General features: G+C 42.7%; 1 protein-coding gene across 1 annotated transcript in view; it reads right to left on the bottom strand.

Annotated features, from left to right (window-relative positions):
• Positions 1–18845, bottom strand: part of LOC142258533 (cysteine-rich protein 2) — a 102817-nt gene that overhangs the window by 19985 nt on the left and 63987 nt on the right. Inside the window, exons 2-4 of the mRNA XM_075331159.1 lie at positions 15075–15169; positions 2448–2505; positions 1454–1585 (exon numbers count right to left, since the gene is read on the bottom strand). Coding sequence (XP_075187274.1) covers positions 1454–1585; positions 2448–2505; positions 15075–15169 — 285 coding nt within the window. The remainder of the gene's footprint in view (positions 1–1453; positions 1586–2447; positions 2506–15074; positions 15170–18845) is intronic.

Here is an 18845-nt window from a genome sequence, read left to right as displayed (position 1 = left end):
GGAAGCTACCGAGACTCAACTAACGTCACAGAAGGTGGCGATAGACAGGTGTCCGACAGAAGGCAGCCCCAGGGGGATCAACGGTACCTCAGCAGCTGGCGCCGCGGACACAGTCTCTGGTTGTAGAAGCAGGAGGACAGCACAGCTCCTTACAACCTGTAGTGGCCATTCTCAGTACTGCAGCTCTGCTCCTATTGAAGTTAATGTGATCTGGGCTGAAGTACCCAAGAATGGTCACTACACAATGTAAGGAGCTGTGGTATTCTGGCTCTGTATACTATGAACTTCGCCCAACTGCGGCTCCAGATATCAGCGGATTGTTGGGTGTTGGGGGGCGTCGGGTGTCAAACCCCCACCAATCCTAAGTTTAACCCCATAAAGCATTGTTTCTCAACTCCAGTCCTCAAGACCAACAGATCATGTTTTCAGGTTTTCCTCAATGTTAGACAGGGAATAATTCCATCACCTGTGTAACATTAAGGAAATCCTGAAAACCTGATTGAGGAAAACCTGAAAACATGATCTGTTGGTGGGTCTTGAGGACTGGAGTTGAGAAACACTGCCATAAAGGCAAACCAAAGACTCATCTGCAGATACCACTAGTGATGATATCTAATGAGTATATTGTCTTTTATATACTAATAAATTCTTAAACAAAATGTATTTTCTTTTTCTTTTCCAGATCTATTGCTTGGTATGCACTGGCACTGGCACTGGGAAGAATAAACCTGATACTACTGCGGGTCACTGTGATCTGAGCGTTAAACAATTGGAAATTGTTCTCCACCTCACAATACCCGGCTCTGCTAGCTATTCCACTGTGTGAGCTAATGATGGGAGGAAGCTTGTGTAGCAAAAGCCGTAAGAAACCTTAAAGGACTTTCTTTTTTAAGACTAGGAATCAGATTCCGTTCTCTAGGACAAAAGTTTAGGAGTCTCCAAAAATTGGGAACAATGCAAACCAACCGGGCTATTAGTGACTTTATAATTTATATCTCATGAAGAATCTATAAGATTTATACTTCACTTTACAAAGTATCAAGATTGAAGCACCAGTCATCCACATCTCGGGGTGGAGTAGCCATGTATACCTGTATTTTACTATATAGCACTAACTGGTACTTTAAGGGGAATTTTCGCTCCTTTTGAAAAGTTAACAGAGGATAGAGATCCTTACAATTGAAAGGACAATGGCGCCTGCAGCAAAGCCTATCGAAGCCTTTCGTCAGGTTCAGAAGTGATGTCCTGACTCAGCACCAGCTGAAGCCACTGACTGACTGCAGCAGTCAGGTGCCTGATGGAGAGGGCATCACCACACCAGAAGTGATGACAATCCTCCTCACTGAAATAAAAGTATGCGTGCCTATGGGGAGGTCGAAAGGGATAGCTGACAAGTGTTTGTCTTGTGTTTTTGTTAGTAAATCAGATGTGAGTCATTTTCCTGGTCTCTCACCTTTGTTGAGAGTCTTTGGAGGCGCACTGACTTTCCTCTCCTCCACCTTTGGAGCTACTTCGGTAGGAGATGTTGGTTTGTCTTCACTTGGCTTCCTGTAGATGTAAGACCCGGCACCTCCAATATTAACACCTGAAATAATTGAACAAGGGCAAAGTCTATGAAACAGAGGAAGACATCAAAATCATCTTGGTGTGAATGGAACTATCAGTGAGCCCCTGAGGGAGCTTTTCATTTTAAACACCTGTTATTTCACAGAAAACTTGGACAAGAAAAATGGTCTATCCTTTTTTCTCAGTTCCCAGCATGCATAGCTGGAAAAAAGACCAAGTGTAGAGTGACTGTATCTTGTGTTTCTCTGAAATTGCTTCTTCAGGGGTTATATCTTGTGTTTCTCCTGAAATTGCTTCTTCAGGGGTTATATCTTGTGTTTCCCTGAAATTGCTTCTTTAGCAGTTATATCTTGTGTTTCCTTGAAATTGCTTCTTCAGTGGTTATATATTGTGTTTCTCCTGAAATTACTTCTTCAGCGGTTATATCTTGTGTTTCTCCTGAAATTGCTTCTTTAGGGGTTATATCTTGTGTTTCCCTGAAATTGCTTCTTTAGGGGTTATGTCTTGTGTTTCCCTGAAATTGCTTCTTCAGGGTTAATATCTTCTGTGTTTCTCCTGAAATTGCTTCTTTAGCAGTTATAGCTTGTGTTTCTCCTGAAATTGCTTCATCAGGGGTTGTACCTTGTGTTTCCCTGAAATTGCTTCTTTAGCAGTTATATCTTGTGTTTGCTTGAAATTGCTTCTTCAGGGGTTGTATCTTGTGTTTCCCTGAAATTGCTTCTTCAGGGGGGTTTACATTCAATTATTTTTCTTTGAAGATTGGACTTCAATTTCCACTTTGTACAGTTCAATTTACCAGCAAAATTCTTACAAAATAACTCCGGGCAGGGTGCCTACAAATTATTCACACTAAGCTGATATGGCATAATGAAATCTCTCACCTTTTGGTCCATATAATGAGGCGTAGCAAGGCTTGTGACAGTAAGGTTTTCCATCATGCTGAAATGATATGAAGAGGAATGGAAAATGTATAACTACTGCAAAAAAAACCCCAAAACAAACTTAAAATATATATTTTAAACACTTAAGCTTCATCATTCTCCCAATACTTTATGAGGAGAGGTAGATTTTTTTTATAAAAAAAAATCTTAGCAGGTTCTCCATCATAAGAAAGTGAGACAACACTAATGAATTAAGCTCACAAAGGCAATATGTTGCTATAATTTCTCCAGAATGCAAGCATGCTCACCTAGGATGAGAGTGCATGTGTATGGGGCAGACAAGGAAACATGTGGTCAGCCTGATTTAGGAAGGGTAAAGATGGTTAGAGACATCCTCATAAGGGGGTTGGACCCCAATATAGTTTATTCTAAATATAAGATCAAAATTGCATAAAAAAAAAAAAAAAAAGAAAAAGAAATAAAAAATAAAATAATAATAATAATAATAATAATAATAATAATAATAATAATAATAATAATCACAAGACGTTCCTTAGCACAAAAGATGTATTTTAGGTATTTAGGGAACAATGCCGGTCAGTTTGCTATGGCGTATATCTTGCTGTGATAGGAATGGCGGGGGCGCGAGACATAAAAGAAGACACTTTCGCAGACACCTGGCTCTCACTGGAGAAATGATTCATGTCTATGGAAAAATGCCTCTTCAAATTACAATACCAAAATGATGTCATCAGCTTGTGGATACTGCTGTACGTGTGCATGATTCAAGTACATAGACTTGATAAGGAGCGCGGGTTTTAAGTAGTATTATAAAGCTTGGATCATCATAAGCAACTGCATTATCTAGTTCAGGGATATCAAACATGTGACTGTAAGGTGCAGACCCCAAATCATTTTTTGTGACATACAGCCAGGGATGAGTTAGGATTGGGTAGTAGAGGGGCAGTCCTAACCACGTCACAGAATAGCAGACACGGCCTCCCAGTTCACAGTGCGTAGTCGTGTCTGCTAAGTGACGTCATACTGCCTGTACCCGCCGGAGAGGATCTCCAAGTAACCGGGCTGGAAAGGAGGCGAGCCAAATAGCCAAAGGTAAGCTCTCTGGGGGGCATTATATTGTATGTAGGGAGCTTTATACTGTATATTAAGGGCTGTGGTGCTCTATAAATAAACAATAATAATAATAATAATAATAATAATAATGTACATAAGGGGGCTGTGAGGCCACTATACTGTACGTAAGGGGGCCGTGGGACCACTATACTGTACGTACGGGGGCTGTGGGGCCATCATACTGTACGTAAGGGGGCTGTGGGGCCATCATAATGTATGTAAGGGGGCTGTGGGGCCATCATAATGTATGTAAGGGGGCTTTGGGGCTACTAAACTGTATGTAAGGGGGTTGTGGAGCCATTATATTGTATGTAAGGGGGTTGTGGAGCCATTATACTGTATATAAATGGGCTGTGGGGCCATTATACTGTATATAAGGGGGCTGTGGGGCTATTTATACTGTATATAAGGGAACTGTGGGGCTATTATACTGTATATAAGGGGGCTGTGGGGCCACCATACTGTATGTAAGGGGGCTGTGGGGCCACCACACTGTATGTAAGGGGGCTGTGGTGCCACCATATTGTATGTAAAGGGGCTGTGGGGCCACCATATTGTATGTAAAGGGGCTGTGGGGCCACCATACTGTATGTAAGGGGGCAGTGAGGCAATCATACTGTATGAAAGGGGGCTGTGGGGCCATTATACTGTATATAAGGGGGCTATGGGGCCATTATACTGTATATACGGGGGCTGTGGGGCCATTATACTGTATATAAGGGGGCTGTGGGGCCATTATACTGTATATACGGGGCCTGTGGGGCCACCATACTGTATGTAAGGGGGCTGTGGGGCCACCATATTGTATGTAAAGGGGCTGTGGGGCCACCATACTGTATGTAAGGGGGCAGTGAGGCAATCATACTGTATGAAAGGGGGCTGTGGGGCCATTATACTGTATGGAAGGGGGCTGTGGGGCCATCATACTGTATGCAAGGGGGCTCTCGGGTTATCATACTGTATGTAAGGGAGCTGTGGGGCTACTATATTGTATGTACTAAATCTAAGGCGCTGAAAAAAAGGAGCCAGCACGATCTGAAATTGGCATGCATCATTTAAAAAGTGAAAATTCACAGATTTATTCCAACTGTACTATAATAAAAAAAATGAGATTTTTAGCAAATAATTGATCAATTTTTTGAGCCACCCCTGCCAACGTCACGGCAAATCTCAATAGGGGGGGCCTACTCTACATTCTGTATTTCATGTGCCATGCGGCCTCCTAGATAACGTTAAAAGCAGAACCATAATGGAGCACACATACCTGTAACCTGTATATAACCGCTTCCATGTTGCAAAAAAGGAACGCCTGATCTTGGTTTGCAATGTATTCCTCCTGTTGGTAGCTGTACACATTCAGTTACCTCACCCCTTTCCACAGGCAATGCTAATTAAGCACCATCTTGGATCTGGTCCGCCTTTATCAATGGTTGCTGTTTGGCACTGGGAGGGTCAGTTCTGATATAGTCCTGGTATGTGTAGAGCTTGCTCCACATGCTGGGACCTGGGCTGGTCTCTATCCACAAGTGCCTTTTTTGCAACATAGAAGCGGTTATATACAGGTTACAGGTATGTGTGCTCCATTATGGTTCTGCTTTTAACTTTATCTAGGAGGCCGCATGGCACATGAAATACAGAATGTAGAGTAGGCCCCCCCTATTGAGATTTGCCGTGACGTTGGCAGGGGTGGCTCAAAAAATTGATCAATTATTTGCTAAAAATCTCATTTATATTACAGTACAGTTGGAATAAATCTGTGAATTTGCACTTTTTATATGATGCATGCCATTTTCAGATTGTGCTGGCTCCCCTCTAAATCTAAGGTGCTGTAGGCCCATCAAACTGTATGTAGGGGGCTGAAGGTCCATCAATCTATGTAAGGAGCTGTGGTGATATCATACTATATGTAGGGGATGGTGGGACGATCATAGTGTATATAGGGGGCTGTAGGGCTATCATGCTATATGTAAGGGGTTCTGGGGGCCATCATACTGTATGTAGGAAGCTGTGGGTCCATGAAACTATATGTAGGGGGGTTGTAGGGCCATCTTATTGTATGTAAGTAAAGCCATGGGGTGATCATACTGCATGTAGAGGGCTGTGTGACCTTCATACTATACTGTATGTAGAGAGTTATGGGACCATCATTCGAAAGTTTAAATTAAAAAATTTAGTTTAAAAAAAAAATGTTCACTCCCAACTGACTAAGTGCTGAGACCCCCAGCGATACCAAGATAGTGGTTTTGGAACTCAGAGAACAGGATTAGGGAATCCTTTTCTAAATAGAACGAATGCTCAGCCTCTGCCCCATTCATTGTCTATGGAACTGCCGGAAATGCTGCACTCGTCAATCCCATAGACAATGAATCTAGCAGATGCTGCCCATTCACACATACTTAAGGCCAGGCTACAGAATTTCGGGGTTTTGCCGAAATCTCTGGATGCAGAGGGTCCAAGCAGCCTGACCCCGAACAATCAGCAAGTTAGGTGTAAATAAATGGGGCGTGTAATCAGTTATATCCCTATTTTTATCAGGCTTTGTTTTATTTGCCTACAGGCGATCCTAACGAGGCCCGATCACATAATCTCATTAGGCGTTACTCTCTGTATTCGCCTGGATTCTCACTATGAACTAACCTTGGAGAAAGAAATATTCTGGAATATCAATTGCATATTGTTATTAGAGCCACTGACTTGTGTATTCTTTTAGGGGTTTTTGCCTCTACATATTGTTTTTACATTACATCATGTTGGCAAAGCCTCTTATGAAGTAAAAAAGGGTTTCTTTGTGAACAGGAACCCGGCAATTATACGTGTCTACAGCCGGAGTGTTTGTGGTATTTGAGCTACACTTTAAAAAGAGCCTGCGTTACATCATCTGCCAAATAATGTACGTAATGTAATCCTGAAAATTAATTTACTATTGGGAATATCAAACCTCACTACTAGTGATGAGCGGGCACTACCATGCTCGGGTCCTCAGTACTGGTAACTAGTGATGAGCGGGCACTACCATGCTCAGGGGCTCTGTACTGGTAACTAGTGATGAGCGGGCACTATCATGCTCGGGTGCTCAGTACTGGTAACTAGTGATGAGCGGGCACTACCATGCTCGGGTGCTCAGTACTGGTAACTAGTGATGAGCGGGCACTACCATGCTCGGGTGCTCAGTACTGGTAACTAGTGATGAGCGGGCACTACCATGCTCGGGTGCTCAGTACTGGTAACTAGTGATGAGTGGGCACTACCATGCTCAGGTGCTCAGTACTGGTAACTAGTGATGAGTGGGCACTACCATGCTCGGGTGCTCAGTACTCGTAACTAGTGATGAGCGGGCACTACCATGCTCGGGTGCTCAGTACTGGTAACTAGTGATGAGCGGGCACTACCATGCTCGGGTGCTCAGTACTGGTAACTAGTGATGAGCGGGCACTACCATGCTCGGGTGCTCAGTACTGGTAACTAGTGATGAGCGGGCACTACCATGCTCGGGTGCTCTGTACTGGTAACTAGTGATGAGCGGGCACTACCATGCTCGGGTGCTCAGTACTGGTAACTAGTGATGAGCGGGCACTACCATGCTCGGGTGCTCAGTACTGGTAACCAGTGATGAGCGGGCACTACCATGCTCGGGTGCTCAGTACTGGTAACTAGTGATGAGCAGGCACTACCATGCTCAGGTGCTCAGTACTGGTAACCAGTGATGAGCGGGCACTACCATGCTCGGGTGCTCAGTACTGGTAACTAGTGATGAGCGGGCACTACCATGCTCTGGTGCTCAGTACTGGTAACTAGTGATGAGCGGGCACTACCATGCTCAGGTGCTCAGTACTGGTAACTAGTGATGAGTGAGCACTATCATGCTCGGGTGCTCGGTACTCGTAACTAGTGATGAGCGGGCACTACCATGCTCGGGTGCTCAGTACTGGTAACTAGTGATGAGTGAGCATTACCATGCTCGGGTGCTCAGTACTGGTAACTAGTGATGAGTGAGCACTATCATGCTCGGGTGCTCGGTACTCATAACAATCTGTCGGACGCTCGTGACTCGAGTAACCAAGTATAAATTCATTGGGCAAGTCCAGCTTTTTTCAGGATAACTTCATTGAGTTGTATCGTGCTCATCCAAGTGTCCGGCTCCTCGTTACCTGTACCCGGGCATGGTAGTGCTCATTCATCAGTAGTCACTACTAGGTCTATGTTTGAAAATTGATGTTATTCATTTTGGGTTTCCAGTTATCCAAGTGAGCAAATAGATGTGTGAATCACTGATAAGGACCGCCCACTGGACTCCTAAACCCAACATAAGAAGTGATTTCTAGAAATCGGTGTAAAGGCGATTCATAGGACTCAGCTTATCTGCCTTATCAGTAATCTGTGACTGCTGGATGGGAGCCCCGGGAACCTGTTACCTCCCGACATCCGCGGCTCTTCATTTGATTAGCCAGCCTGGTGCCACTTCACGCCTCTACAGGCTGACGAATCAAAAGAAGAGCTGCGGATGATCGGAGGCAAAAGGAGACTCAGCGATATGCACAGATCGATTCACACCAACTCCAGTGATTTCAATAACACACAACCACATAAATCAATGGCTCCTCTTGCTGCCCTTAGCTTCCTTTTTTTTTAAAAAAAAAGAAATTACTGTAAACTGGATTTATTTTTAGTAACTAGGCTAAAAAAAAAAAAAAATAAATAAAAAACAGTTCTAATTTTTGGAACGAAGGGCAAAATTAAAAAAAAAAACAAAAAACTATTTAACCAGGATAAAAAAAAACTTAAAAAAATAAAATAAAAATAATAAATAAAAAAAAAGGTTCTAATTTTTGGAATTAGAGGGCAAAATAAAATAAGTAATGATTTATAGGAATATTAATTATCTGGGTTATCCAGCTCCGTAATACAGAAAAGGAGATAAATAGATATGGGCTCATCAAACTTGATTCTTAAAGCAACGAAAATAATGGGATAATGCTATGCAGAGTATCAGGACATAGCTCAGATTCCGCACGGGGCCTGCAGATGTCACAGCGGACACAGATGCTCGCCCCGTGCAGAACGGACGGCTCCACCCTACAGTCCTCTGATTTCCTCATCTGCTCCTCACTCGCGGTGACAGCTGCACTGACAGATAAAGCAGCGCAGTGCTGAGTCCTGCAGGGAGCTGGAGTTTCAGCCAGTCTCATTCATTATCCATGATGCATTCGGCTCTTCTGCAGGTCGTTCCTTTGCTGCACGATATAAAGACTGCAATTGCCAAAATAATCAGTGTGCGCACAGACACTGACTAGGCAGGTGAATAGCGGTAAAATGCTGCCTGACCACCTTTCCGAAAGTGTGATTGACAGTTTACAAAGAGGGCGAGGAGGTGACAGAAGAAGCCTCATTCCTCTGTCTACCCGATTAATCATTGCTGACTGATTCCAAGAGGCTAAATCACAGAGATAGGAAGTCTTGATGATCCTGGACTCCCCCCCCCATATAACAAGCTTTCTTTTAAAAAAAAAAAAAAGTTTAGATTATATATAAATAAAATAAAATTAATAATCTTGCACATATATATCTATACATCTATACCTTCGGCCTGGGACAGCTCATCGAGTCCTACGGCTTCCAGTATCATCTCTATGCCGATGACACACAGATCTACCTCTCTGGACCTGACATTACCTCTCTACTAACCAGAATCCCACAATGTCTGTCTGCTATTTCATCCTTCTTCTCTGCACGATTCCTAAAACTGAACATGGACAAAACAGAGTTCATTGTCTTTCCTCCTCCTCACTCATCTCCTCCAACAAGCCTTTCCATCAAACTCGATGGTTGCTCACTCTCCCCAGTCTCACAAGCTCGTTGCCTTGGAGTAACCCTCGACTCTGCTCTATCCTTCAAGCCACACATCCAAGCCCTCTTCACCTCATGCCGAATACAACTCAAAAATATCTCCCGGATCCGTGCTTTCCTTAAAGAATCCTCAAAAACACTAGTGCATGCCCTCATCATCTCCCGCCTCGACTACTGCAACCTCCTGCTCTCTGGCCTCCCTTCCAACACTCTTGCACCCCTCCAATCTATCCTAAACTCTGCGTCCCGCCTAATCCACCTCTCCCCTCGCTACTCCCTAGCCTCGCCACTCTGCCAATCCCTTCACTGGCTTCCCATCACCCAACGACTCCAGTTCAAAACACTAACCATGACATACAAAGCCATCCACAACCTGTCTCCTCCCTACATCTGTGACCTAGTCTCCTGGTACCTACCTGCATGCAACCTCAGATCCTCACAAGATCTCCTTCTCTGCTCCTCTCTTATCTCCTCTTCCCACAATCGCGTACAAGATTTCTCCCGTGCATCCCCCATACTCTGCAACGCTCTACCTCAGCACATCAGACTCTCCACTACCGTGGAAAGCTTCAAGAGGAACCTCAAGAGCCATCTCTTCCAACAAGCCTACAACCTACAATAGCCCTCAGTCCAGTACACCACTGCGCAACCAGCTCTGTCCTCACCTATTGTACCATCACCCATTCCCTGTAGACTGTGAGCCCTCGCGGGCAGGGTCCTCTCTCCTCCTGTACCAGTCTGTCTTGTACTGTTAATGATTGTTGTACGTATACCCTCTTTCACTTGTAAAGCGCCATGGAATAAATGGCGCTATAATAATAAATAATAATAATAAAGCTGAATGTGTGTGTGTGTGTGTGTGTGTGTGTGTGTGTGTGTGTGTGTGTGTGTGTGTGTGTGTATGTATGTATGTATGTATGTATGTATGTATGTATGTATGTATGTATGTATGTATGTCCGGGATTGGCATCTGCACCGTCGCAGCTACAGCCACAAAATTTTGCACACTCACTTCTGGACCCCGAGAGCGTCGTAGGCTATGTTTTGAGGGGAAATTTTAACCCCGCGCTTTACAATTAATCACCAAAAAACCTGCCTCCATTAAAGCGAATGGAGCTGGGAGCCACAGTGCAGCCAGAACTTCAGAAGAATGCGCAGCCACGCCCTTATATGGAATGCTGGCGTGTCACAATGCAGCCAGGGAAAGAGGCAGACACAGACAGGGAAAGGAACAGATATAGACAGGGTAAGAGACAGACACAAAGAGACAGACACAGGGAAACAGACAGACAGGGAAAGAAAGGGAAAGAGACAGACAGGGTAAGAGAGGGAAAGAGACAGACAGGGAAAGTGACAGATAAGACAGACAGAGAAAGAGACAGACAGACAAAGAGATAGAGAGAGAGAGAGACACAGAGATATATACAGAGGGGGAGAAAGACAGAGAATGGAAGAGAAACAGAGAGACCGTTACTATCCCGGCCGTTAATACATTCTATCCTGGGAATGTTAATACATTCTATTTTGTTAACAGTTATTAACCCGGGCAGTACAGCTAGTAATAAATATATATTATATGTATATACACACACACACACACACACACACACACATATACATATACATATATATATATACATATATATATATATATATATATATATATATATATATATATATATATAGTTATTGTCCTTTTCAGCAGGTTCATTATCATCAAAGTCCGGATTACAAAATGACAGACTAAAGCTGATAACCCAAGATCCACCTATCAGCGACCTTTGTAGTGACCTTTGCACACGCTCATTAGACGCTTCAATACAAAAATATAGAAGGAGTCTGTTCATGTACACATGTTGTTTCCTGGAGCTATGGAAAGTCCCAAAAAAGTTAAAATTGACACTTTTTTATTGTGATACAGAAAGATAAAAGTTGTAGTTGAAAAAGAAAAAAAAATGTAAAAAATTCCACTGAACGCAAAAACTTGATTTAAACAATGGGTAATTTTTTGATGAGGTCTTCCCTTTAAGTGACTGTTTAGATTGACATTTCATGGTGTACTGATTTTTAGGTATTTTCACATACCGGTTTGTATTTGTAGCGCCGGCATCTCTGCAGAGACGCCGACTGAATTACTGCCCCGTGTCCTCCTCCAGCTATCCACATGTGCTACTGCCTCCTTTTCCTCTCGGGCCCTGTACATGCTGCACAGGGTTTCCGGAGTGCACCTAACAAGCACACGCACACCGACCCTCCTCTTACAGGGGTGGCATGCCATTTCCAGGAAATGCCTTTCAGTCTATGGCTGAGAGACACTGTGTATTGAAGGCACCCTCCCATTAGGGGAGGTGCCTGTGCAATGCTTCTCGTTAGTCAGTCAGACCCCAGTCTGCTGCCTAGCTAGCTCTCAGGTCCTGAACTCCTGTCCCATTATCCCTGTCCGTGTCCAGAACCTGCCTTCCCATACCTGTCTATCCCTGCCATGGCCACCATTCCTGTCTGTACCCACCTGTCCATCTCGCCTCAGTCACTCCACTTGTACCCGGCCATTCCTGAGTCCGTCACCTGTCCTGGGGGCAGCTGCCACAATCCCGATCACTGCCCTGGGAGTGGTACCTGGCATCTGCTTCGTGGTGGGTGCTTAGTTAAACCCTTCCCACTAAGAGGTAAGCCCGGGTTCTCCCATGGTCCAGTGGGTCCACTAATCCCATTCACTGCCCCTACACCGGCCACCAATGTTACAGCATCTATCCTTTTTGCCCTTCGAACTAAGAAATACAGCCTTCCTCCATCTTCTATCCATTTAACCCCCCTGTTATGAAACATTCCGAAGTCTCAGAAAAATTAATGACTTAAGTTTTAATAAATCTGGACGGGTAAATAATTCTGCTTTCTTTACTAGGGCGTAAATCTTACCCTTGAAGAAATCTCAGTTTTGGAGAAGAAAAAACAAGAGATGGTGAAATGTAACATGATGGGCGACTGCTCCAATCCCGGAGTCATTTTTTTGGATTACAGCGCCCTCCTGGGAACCACCTGTTCCCAACCGCAGACAATATTTCTATTGTCAGTGGCGTGGAAATGGAGGGTCGCCATGGCAACCAAACACGAAATCGAGAAGACTTCTCCTAAGCCGTGAAAAGGCTCTAACATGCTAATGTTTCAAGATCAGAGGAGTCGCAGCTGGACGTGTGGAGGCTCAGAAAACTTCACACCATATCCCAAATCGTATAAAATTGAGCACCCCGCTGCCTGGAAAACCATCGTGTCCGAGCTTACAGCTTTATTTCCTGGGTTCAGTATATTAAATTGTATAAAAGAAAATTTAAAGGCGACTGTATGCCTTCCTAAAAGTGTCATTTCTGCTTCAAAAAAGTGTAAAATCCCAGAATGCCAATTTAAAGTGGTTACTTTCAAATTCACCAATGGGTATTTTCGGATAGAGCTTGTAAATATAAGACATTTTGCAATTTGCTGCTTGTAAAAATTTTGAGTGGTTCTTGATATATTAACACTTTTCTTTTGCCTGGTCGGTCTCCTAGGCAACAAGATCTAAACAAAAGTGTTAATATTTAAAGAACGGCTACAAATTTTAATAAACAGTAAATTGGAAAAAGGCTTGTTTTCTTAAGCTCTACCTGATAATATTTATTTTTTAATTTGTGAAAAGACCCTTTAAACCCTTAACGACCGCAGGCCGTACTGCTACATCCTAAGTCATGTCTGGGTAATCACCGCCGGCTGCTGCGGTGAGCCTGCGGCAATCCATGCACATGTCTGCTGATTTATACAGCAGACATGTGTACCTCGCAGGCACAGGTGGATCCACGATCCACCCATGCCAGTTAATGTGACAGAGATTTAAATGCTCGCCGCGGTAAACGTGCAGTTACCTGGCTCCATCAGCGGCGCCATGACATGACCACTGTGAGCCAATGGTTGCCATGGTAGCTCAGGGTCATGTGATGACTTCTGTAGCTCACATGACTCACTTCCTGTAATAGGCAGCAGAGAATCCGCTGTTACAAGAGATAAGCATTTCAGCTGATCTGAGCTGTGCAGCTGTGATCAACAAAAATGAAAGAGTGATCAGACTGCTGATCCTTATAGTCCCCTAAAAGCACTAGTAAAAAAAAAAAAAAAGAAAGTTTTAAAAAATTAAAAGTTCAAATCACCCCCCTTTTGCCCTATTAAAAATTAAAGGGTTAAAAAACAAACCCACACACATATTTGGTATCGCCGCTTTCAGAAACACTATCTATCAAATTATAAAATCTATTAATAAATATAAAATCTATTAATCTGATTGGTAAACGGCGTAGTGGCAAAAAATGCCAACATTTTTTTTTTTGGGTCATTTTGCTCAAAATGCAATAACAGGCGATCAAAATGTAGAATCTGTGCAAAAATGGTACCGTTAAAAACGTCAGCTAGAGAGGCAAAAACTAAGCCGTCACCGAGACATAGATCCCGAAAAATGAAACTGCAACGGTTCGCGGAAAAAGGCGCAAAAAGTGTGCCACTTTTTTTTTTTTTAAAAAAACTTTCGAAAAATGTTTTAACCCCTTAGATAAAAGTAAACCTATACATTTTTGGTGTCTACGAACTTGTACCGACCTGAGCCATCACACCGACCCATCATCGGTTTTACCATATAGTGAACACTGTGTATAAAATACCCCCAAAATAATCATGCAATCGCATGTAGTTTTTTGCAATTTTTCCGCACTCGGATTTTTTTGGGAGTTTTCCAGTACACTATATGGTAAAACTCCTGGATTCCTTTTTAAAAGTACAACTCGTCCCGCAAAAAACAAGTTATCATATGGCAAGATTGACGGGAAAAAAAAAAAAAGGTATGGCTCTTGGAATAAAAGGAGTAAAAAACAAACAAACCGAAAAACGGAAAATTGGCCAAGGGAGAAGGGGTTAGGCCATGACAGGAGTAGTATTTCTGGTAAACAAAACGCCGGCACTTAATTGGACGGGTGGGCGTAGCCACTGCACTGTCCTGTGGATGTTCTCTATCTGTGCAGGACCTTACCTCACTTCATACCATGCCTGATGAAGGGACCGGAGATGTCTCGAAAGCTTGCTTTGTAACATCACTTTATTTTATTTTAGTTAGGCATCACAAGATTAGAATTTTGTTCCTCTCACTGAGAACATGCAATAATTTTTCAACTGGCTAACACAGTACCAAAACCTTTTCCCTCTCTGTGGACACAGGACTCAACCTGTCAGGAGGATTTATGGCCCGTTACAAATCTGAGGAGTGTATTCCAGAGACTGACCAGACCTCTGATCCTACATGGATATTGGGACAATAAAACTCTCACACCACTAATCAAAGCTAATTAAGGATTCACTTTCTAAGCTCAGTGTTTGTTTATTTAAATGTCTTTTTATTATGCCATCCCTCTGCTCTGTTTGTGTATATATTTGTGTTTCTTCAGATATTTTGTCATACCATGCCTGATGAAGGGACCTGAGATGTCTCGAAAGCTTGGTTTGTAACATCACTTTATTTTATTTTAGTTAGCTATTAAAAGGTATCACAAGATTATAATTTTGTTATGCTCACTGAGAACATTCAATAATTTTTCAACTGGCTAACACGGGACCAAAACCTTTTCACTTGGACCTTACCTCAGCATGTCCACCAGGGTTAAGTGTCTTATTGCAATGCTCGCACTTCAGGCAGAACTTGTGCCAATCTTTCCCCAGGGAGGATACTTTCTCAGCTGCAAAATACACAAGAGATGACAAAGTGGTTACAAAGTAAGAAGCAACTGAAATAAAGCGGTGCAAAACCAATGTAACAATGCAAAGAAATATTTGCCACGAGTATCCAATTCTCCCCCATAGGTCTGAAGCCTCCTGAAGGTCCCAGTCATAGTCACCTGTGTACAACTATGAAGCCGAAGCTTGGCTTCACAGAAAGTAGATCCACCATTGTTACAGTTGTTCTATAAATCTGCTAATGCGCCTGATGGAACATGTCTTGCACAGATTCACACCACATTCAAGTCATTGCTAAATGTGTACGCTCTCGAGAGAGTTTCAGAAAAAGTATTTCTCGCAGAAAATTATTACAATTACACATATTTTCTTATACACGTTTATTTCCTTTGTGTGTTTTGGGGCAGCTTCAAAAAAGCTAATTGGTAATTGGACATGACATTATTCACCCAAAACTCCAAAAATGGGCCGGACAAAATGGTCGTCCCCCTCAACTTAATATTTGGTTGCACACTTTACCCTTTGGAATAAATGACTGCCATCATTGGCTTCCTATACCCGTCCACAAGCTTCTTACTCCTCTCACCCGGAATCTCAGACTCTTCTTTATAAACGTCTCCAGGTCTCTCATATTTGAAGGCGTCTTCTCTTCTCGTCGACCAACAGCAATTTTCAGATCTCTCCACAGGTGTCAATGGGATTTAGGTCCGGGCTCATTGCTGCTACTTCAGAACTCTCCAGCGCTTTGTTTCCATCCATTTCTGGGGCTTCTTGAAGTGTTTGAGGTCATTGTCTTCCTGAAAGAACCCTGACCTAGGACACACACCCAGCTTTCTGACACTGGGCACTATATTGTGACCCAAAATAATTTGGTAATCTTCAGATGTCATGATTTTTGTACACAGTGAAGGTGCCCAGTGCCAGAGGCAGCAAAACCACCCCCAAAACATCTCTGACCTCCGCCATATTTGACTGTAGGTCCTGTGTTCTTTTCTTTGTAGGCCTCATTCAGTTTTCAGTAAACAGTAGAATGATGTGCTTAACCAAAAAGCTGTATCTTGGTCTCAACTGTCCACAAGACGCTTTTCCAGAAGGATTTTGGTTACTCACGTACATTTTGGCAAACTGCAGCCTAGCTTTTATATCTCTGTGTCAGCAGTGGGGTCCTCCAGGGTCTCCTCCACAGCATTTCATTTCATTCAAATGTGGACGGATAGTTCACTCTGACACGGATGCCCCCTGAGCCTGTAGGACGGCTTGACTTTCTTTGGAACTTGATGTCGGCAGCTTATCCACCATCTGGACTATCCTGCATTGCAACTTATCAATTTTTCTCTGCCGTCCACATCCGGAGAGATTAGCTACAGTGTCATGGGTTGTAAACTTTATTATATTGCACCCCGTGGACAAAGGAACATCAAGATCTCTGGAGATGGACATTTAACCTTGAGATTGTTACTTTTTAACAATTTGGATTCTCAAGTCCTCAGACAGTTCTCTTCTTCTCTTTCTGTTCTCCATGCTTAGTGCGGCACACACAGACACACAATGCAAAAATTAAGTCAACTTCCGCCCTTTTGATCTGGTTTCTGGTGTGATTTTCATATTGCCCACACCTGTGACTTGCCATAGGTGAGTTTGTATGAGCATCCCATGCATGAAACAAAGCTGTTTACCCACAATTTTGGAAAGGTGCCAACAATTTTGTAAGGCCCATATTTGGGGGTTTGTATGAAGTTATGTCCAATTTGTCTTTTTCTATTTTTTTTGTTGTTGTAATACACAAACAAAAGGAAAGAAATATGAGCATAACAAAATTGCAATAATTTTCAAGGATAAATACTTCATTTTTGCAACAATTTCAAGGATGCAAACACTTTCAGCCTTGACTGTATAAGCACAAGTGCTGGCAGATGTGGTGACAGTACTACAAGAGACATTACTAAAATTTACTCTCTCATATGTATCACTTTGTTACTGTTTGAACGAGATGGTATAAATACTGATTTGTTAATGGGACTTCTGGCACTTAAAGGAGTTGCTAACTACTTGCCTGTTACGATCTTATCTGGCTCGGAGAGCTTACAGAATACTCCTGTTGGAGATTCTCCCCCTTGCGGTGCTGTCACATCGGCAGAGCAACTCCTTCTCTTCTGTCACATCGGCAGAGCAACTCCTTCTCTTCTGTCACATCGGCAGAGCAACTCCTTCTCTTCTGTCACATCGGCAGAGCAACTCCTTCTCTTCTGTCACATCGGCAGAGCAACTCCTTCTCTTCTGTCACATCGGCAGAGCAACTCCTTCTCTTCTGTCACATCGGCAGAGCAACTCCTTCTCTTCTGTCACATCGGCAGAGCAACTCCTTCTCTTCTGTCACATCGGCAGAGCAACTCCTTCTCTTCTGTCACATCGGCAGAGCAACTCCTTCTCTTCTGTCACATCGGCAGAGCAACTCCTTATCTTCTGTTCTGCACTGTCTACATCATGTTAATTCACAGTCGCCTCCCCGCAGTTTGGCAGCAGGGAGCCACCTGTCAATCAACATAATGTCAGCACCAATGCCCCATCAACAAAGCATCACAGAAGTGAAGGAACTGCTGTGTCAACGTTACTTTTTCCTGGGCTGGAGCTGCCGTATTTTTTTTCTTTCAAGTCTCATCTATTTATTTTTTTACTATTTGTTCGCTTTGACAATAAATTAAAAGCAAAAATAAAACACACACACACAGACATTATATATATATATATATATATATATATATATATATATATATATATATATATATATATATATATATATATATATATATATATATATATATATATATATATATATATTATATATTTTGCCTTACTTTATTGGGCAACAAATTTTGGAGAAATCTATTGGAAAGACGCGCAGCTTTCATGCTTTGCTTAAAATTGACTAATGGGTAAAGTCAAATTTTCCATTTCAGGCAGCAACTGTAAATCAACCCAAACCACTTGAGACATTTAAAGTGGATCACAAGCAGCCCCCCTCCCTGTAAAGTCATCAGCATCTGTGTCCAAATAGGCCATTAGAGGAGAAAAAAATAAAATGTATTTTCATGGTGCTGAAGAGGTCTCAGCCGTCGCTGCAGGTTGGGAAGGCTCCACTATCTTCACTGCTGTGTGGAGGAGAGAAAACAGCACAGATTCCAATATCGTGCAGCGGCATTTATAGCTATCGTTGCTTGTGTCCCCCATTGATTTACCCATGGATTCAAGGATCCTCGGACGCAACAACTATATATGTAACCGGATTTCTCAAAAGCAAAATTAAAGAATATGGACAACTTTTGAAGCATTTTTGTAATAGGGTTTCTTTATACCATTTAGCTTCTACATCCTCTGCGTATCAGTGTACATAGCAATCAGCTGAATGAGTTACCAGTGAATCTGTCAGTGAGCTCGTGTGACGGCAGGGGATGTGTAATGCTCATCGCTCTGCTCCTGAACCTTATAAACTAAATGACCAAAGTGTTACAGACCACTGCCATCAGATGAGCTTCCATGTACTGTAATACATAGAGGATGTCGAAGCTAAATGATTTTTTTTTTTTTAAATAGCCACTAATCTATAAGCAAAAAAGCAAATGTCCTAAATGTGATATATTAATTTAACAACCACCAAATGTTCTATTACTAATGCAGGGG

Source organism: Anomaloglossus baeobatrachus, chromosome 12 (assembly GCF_048569485.1).
Source record: "Anomaloglossus baeobatrachus isolate aAnoBae1 chromosome 12, aAnoBae1.hap1, whole genome shotgun sequence".
In the NCBI taxonomy this organism is placed as follows: Eukaryota; Metazoa; Chordata; class Amphibia; order Anura; family Aromobatidae; genus Anomaloglossus; species Anomaloglossus baeobatrachus.
The sequence above is the reverse complement of the archived record's forward strand: the minus strand, read 5'-3'. Positions and strand labels throughout refer to the sequence as shown.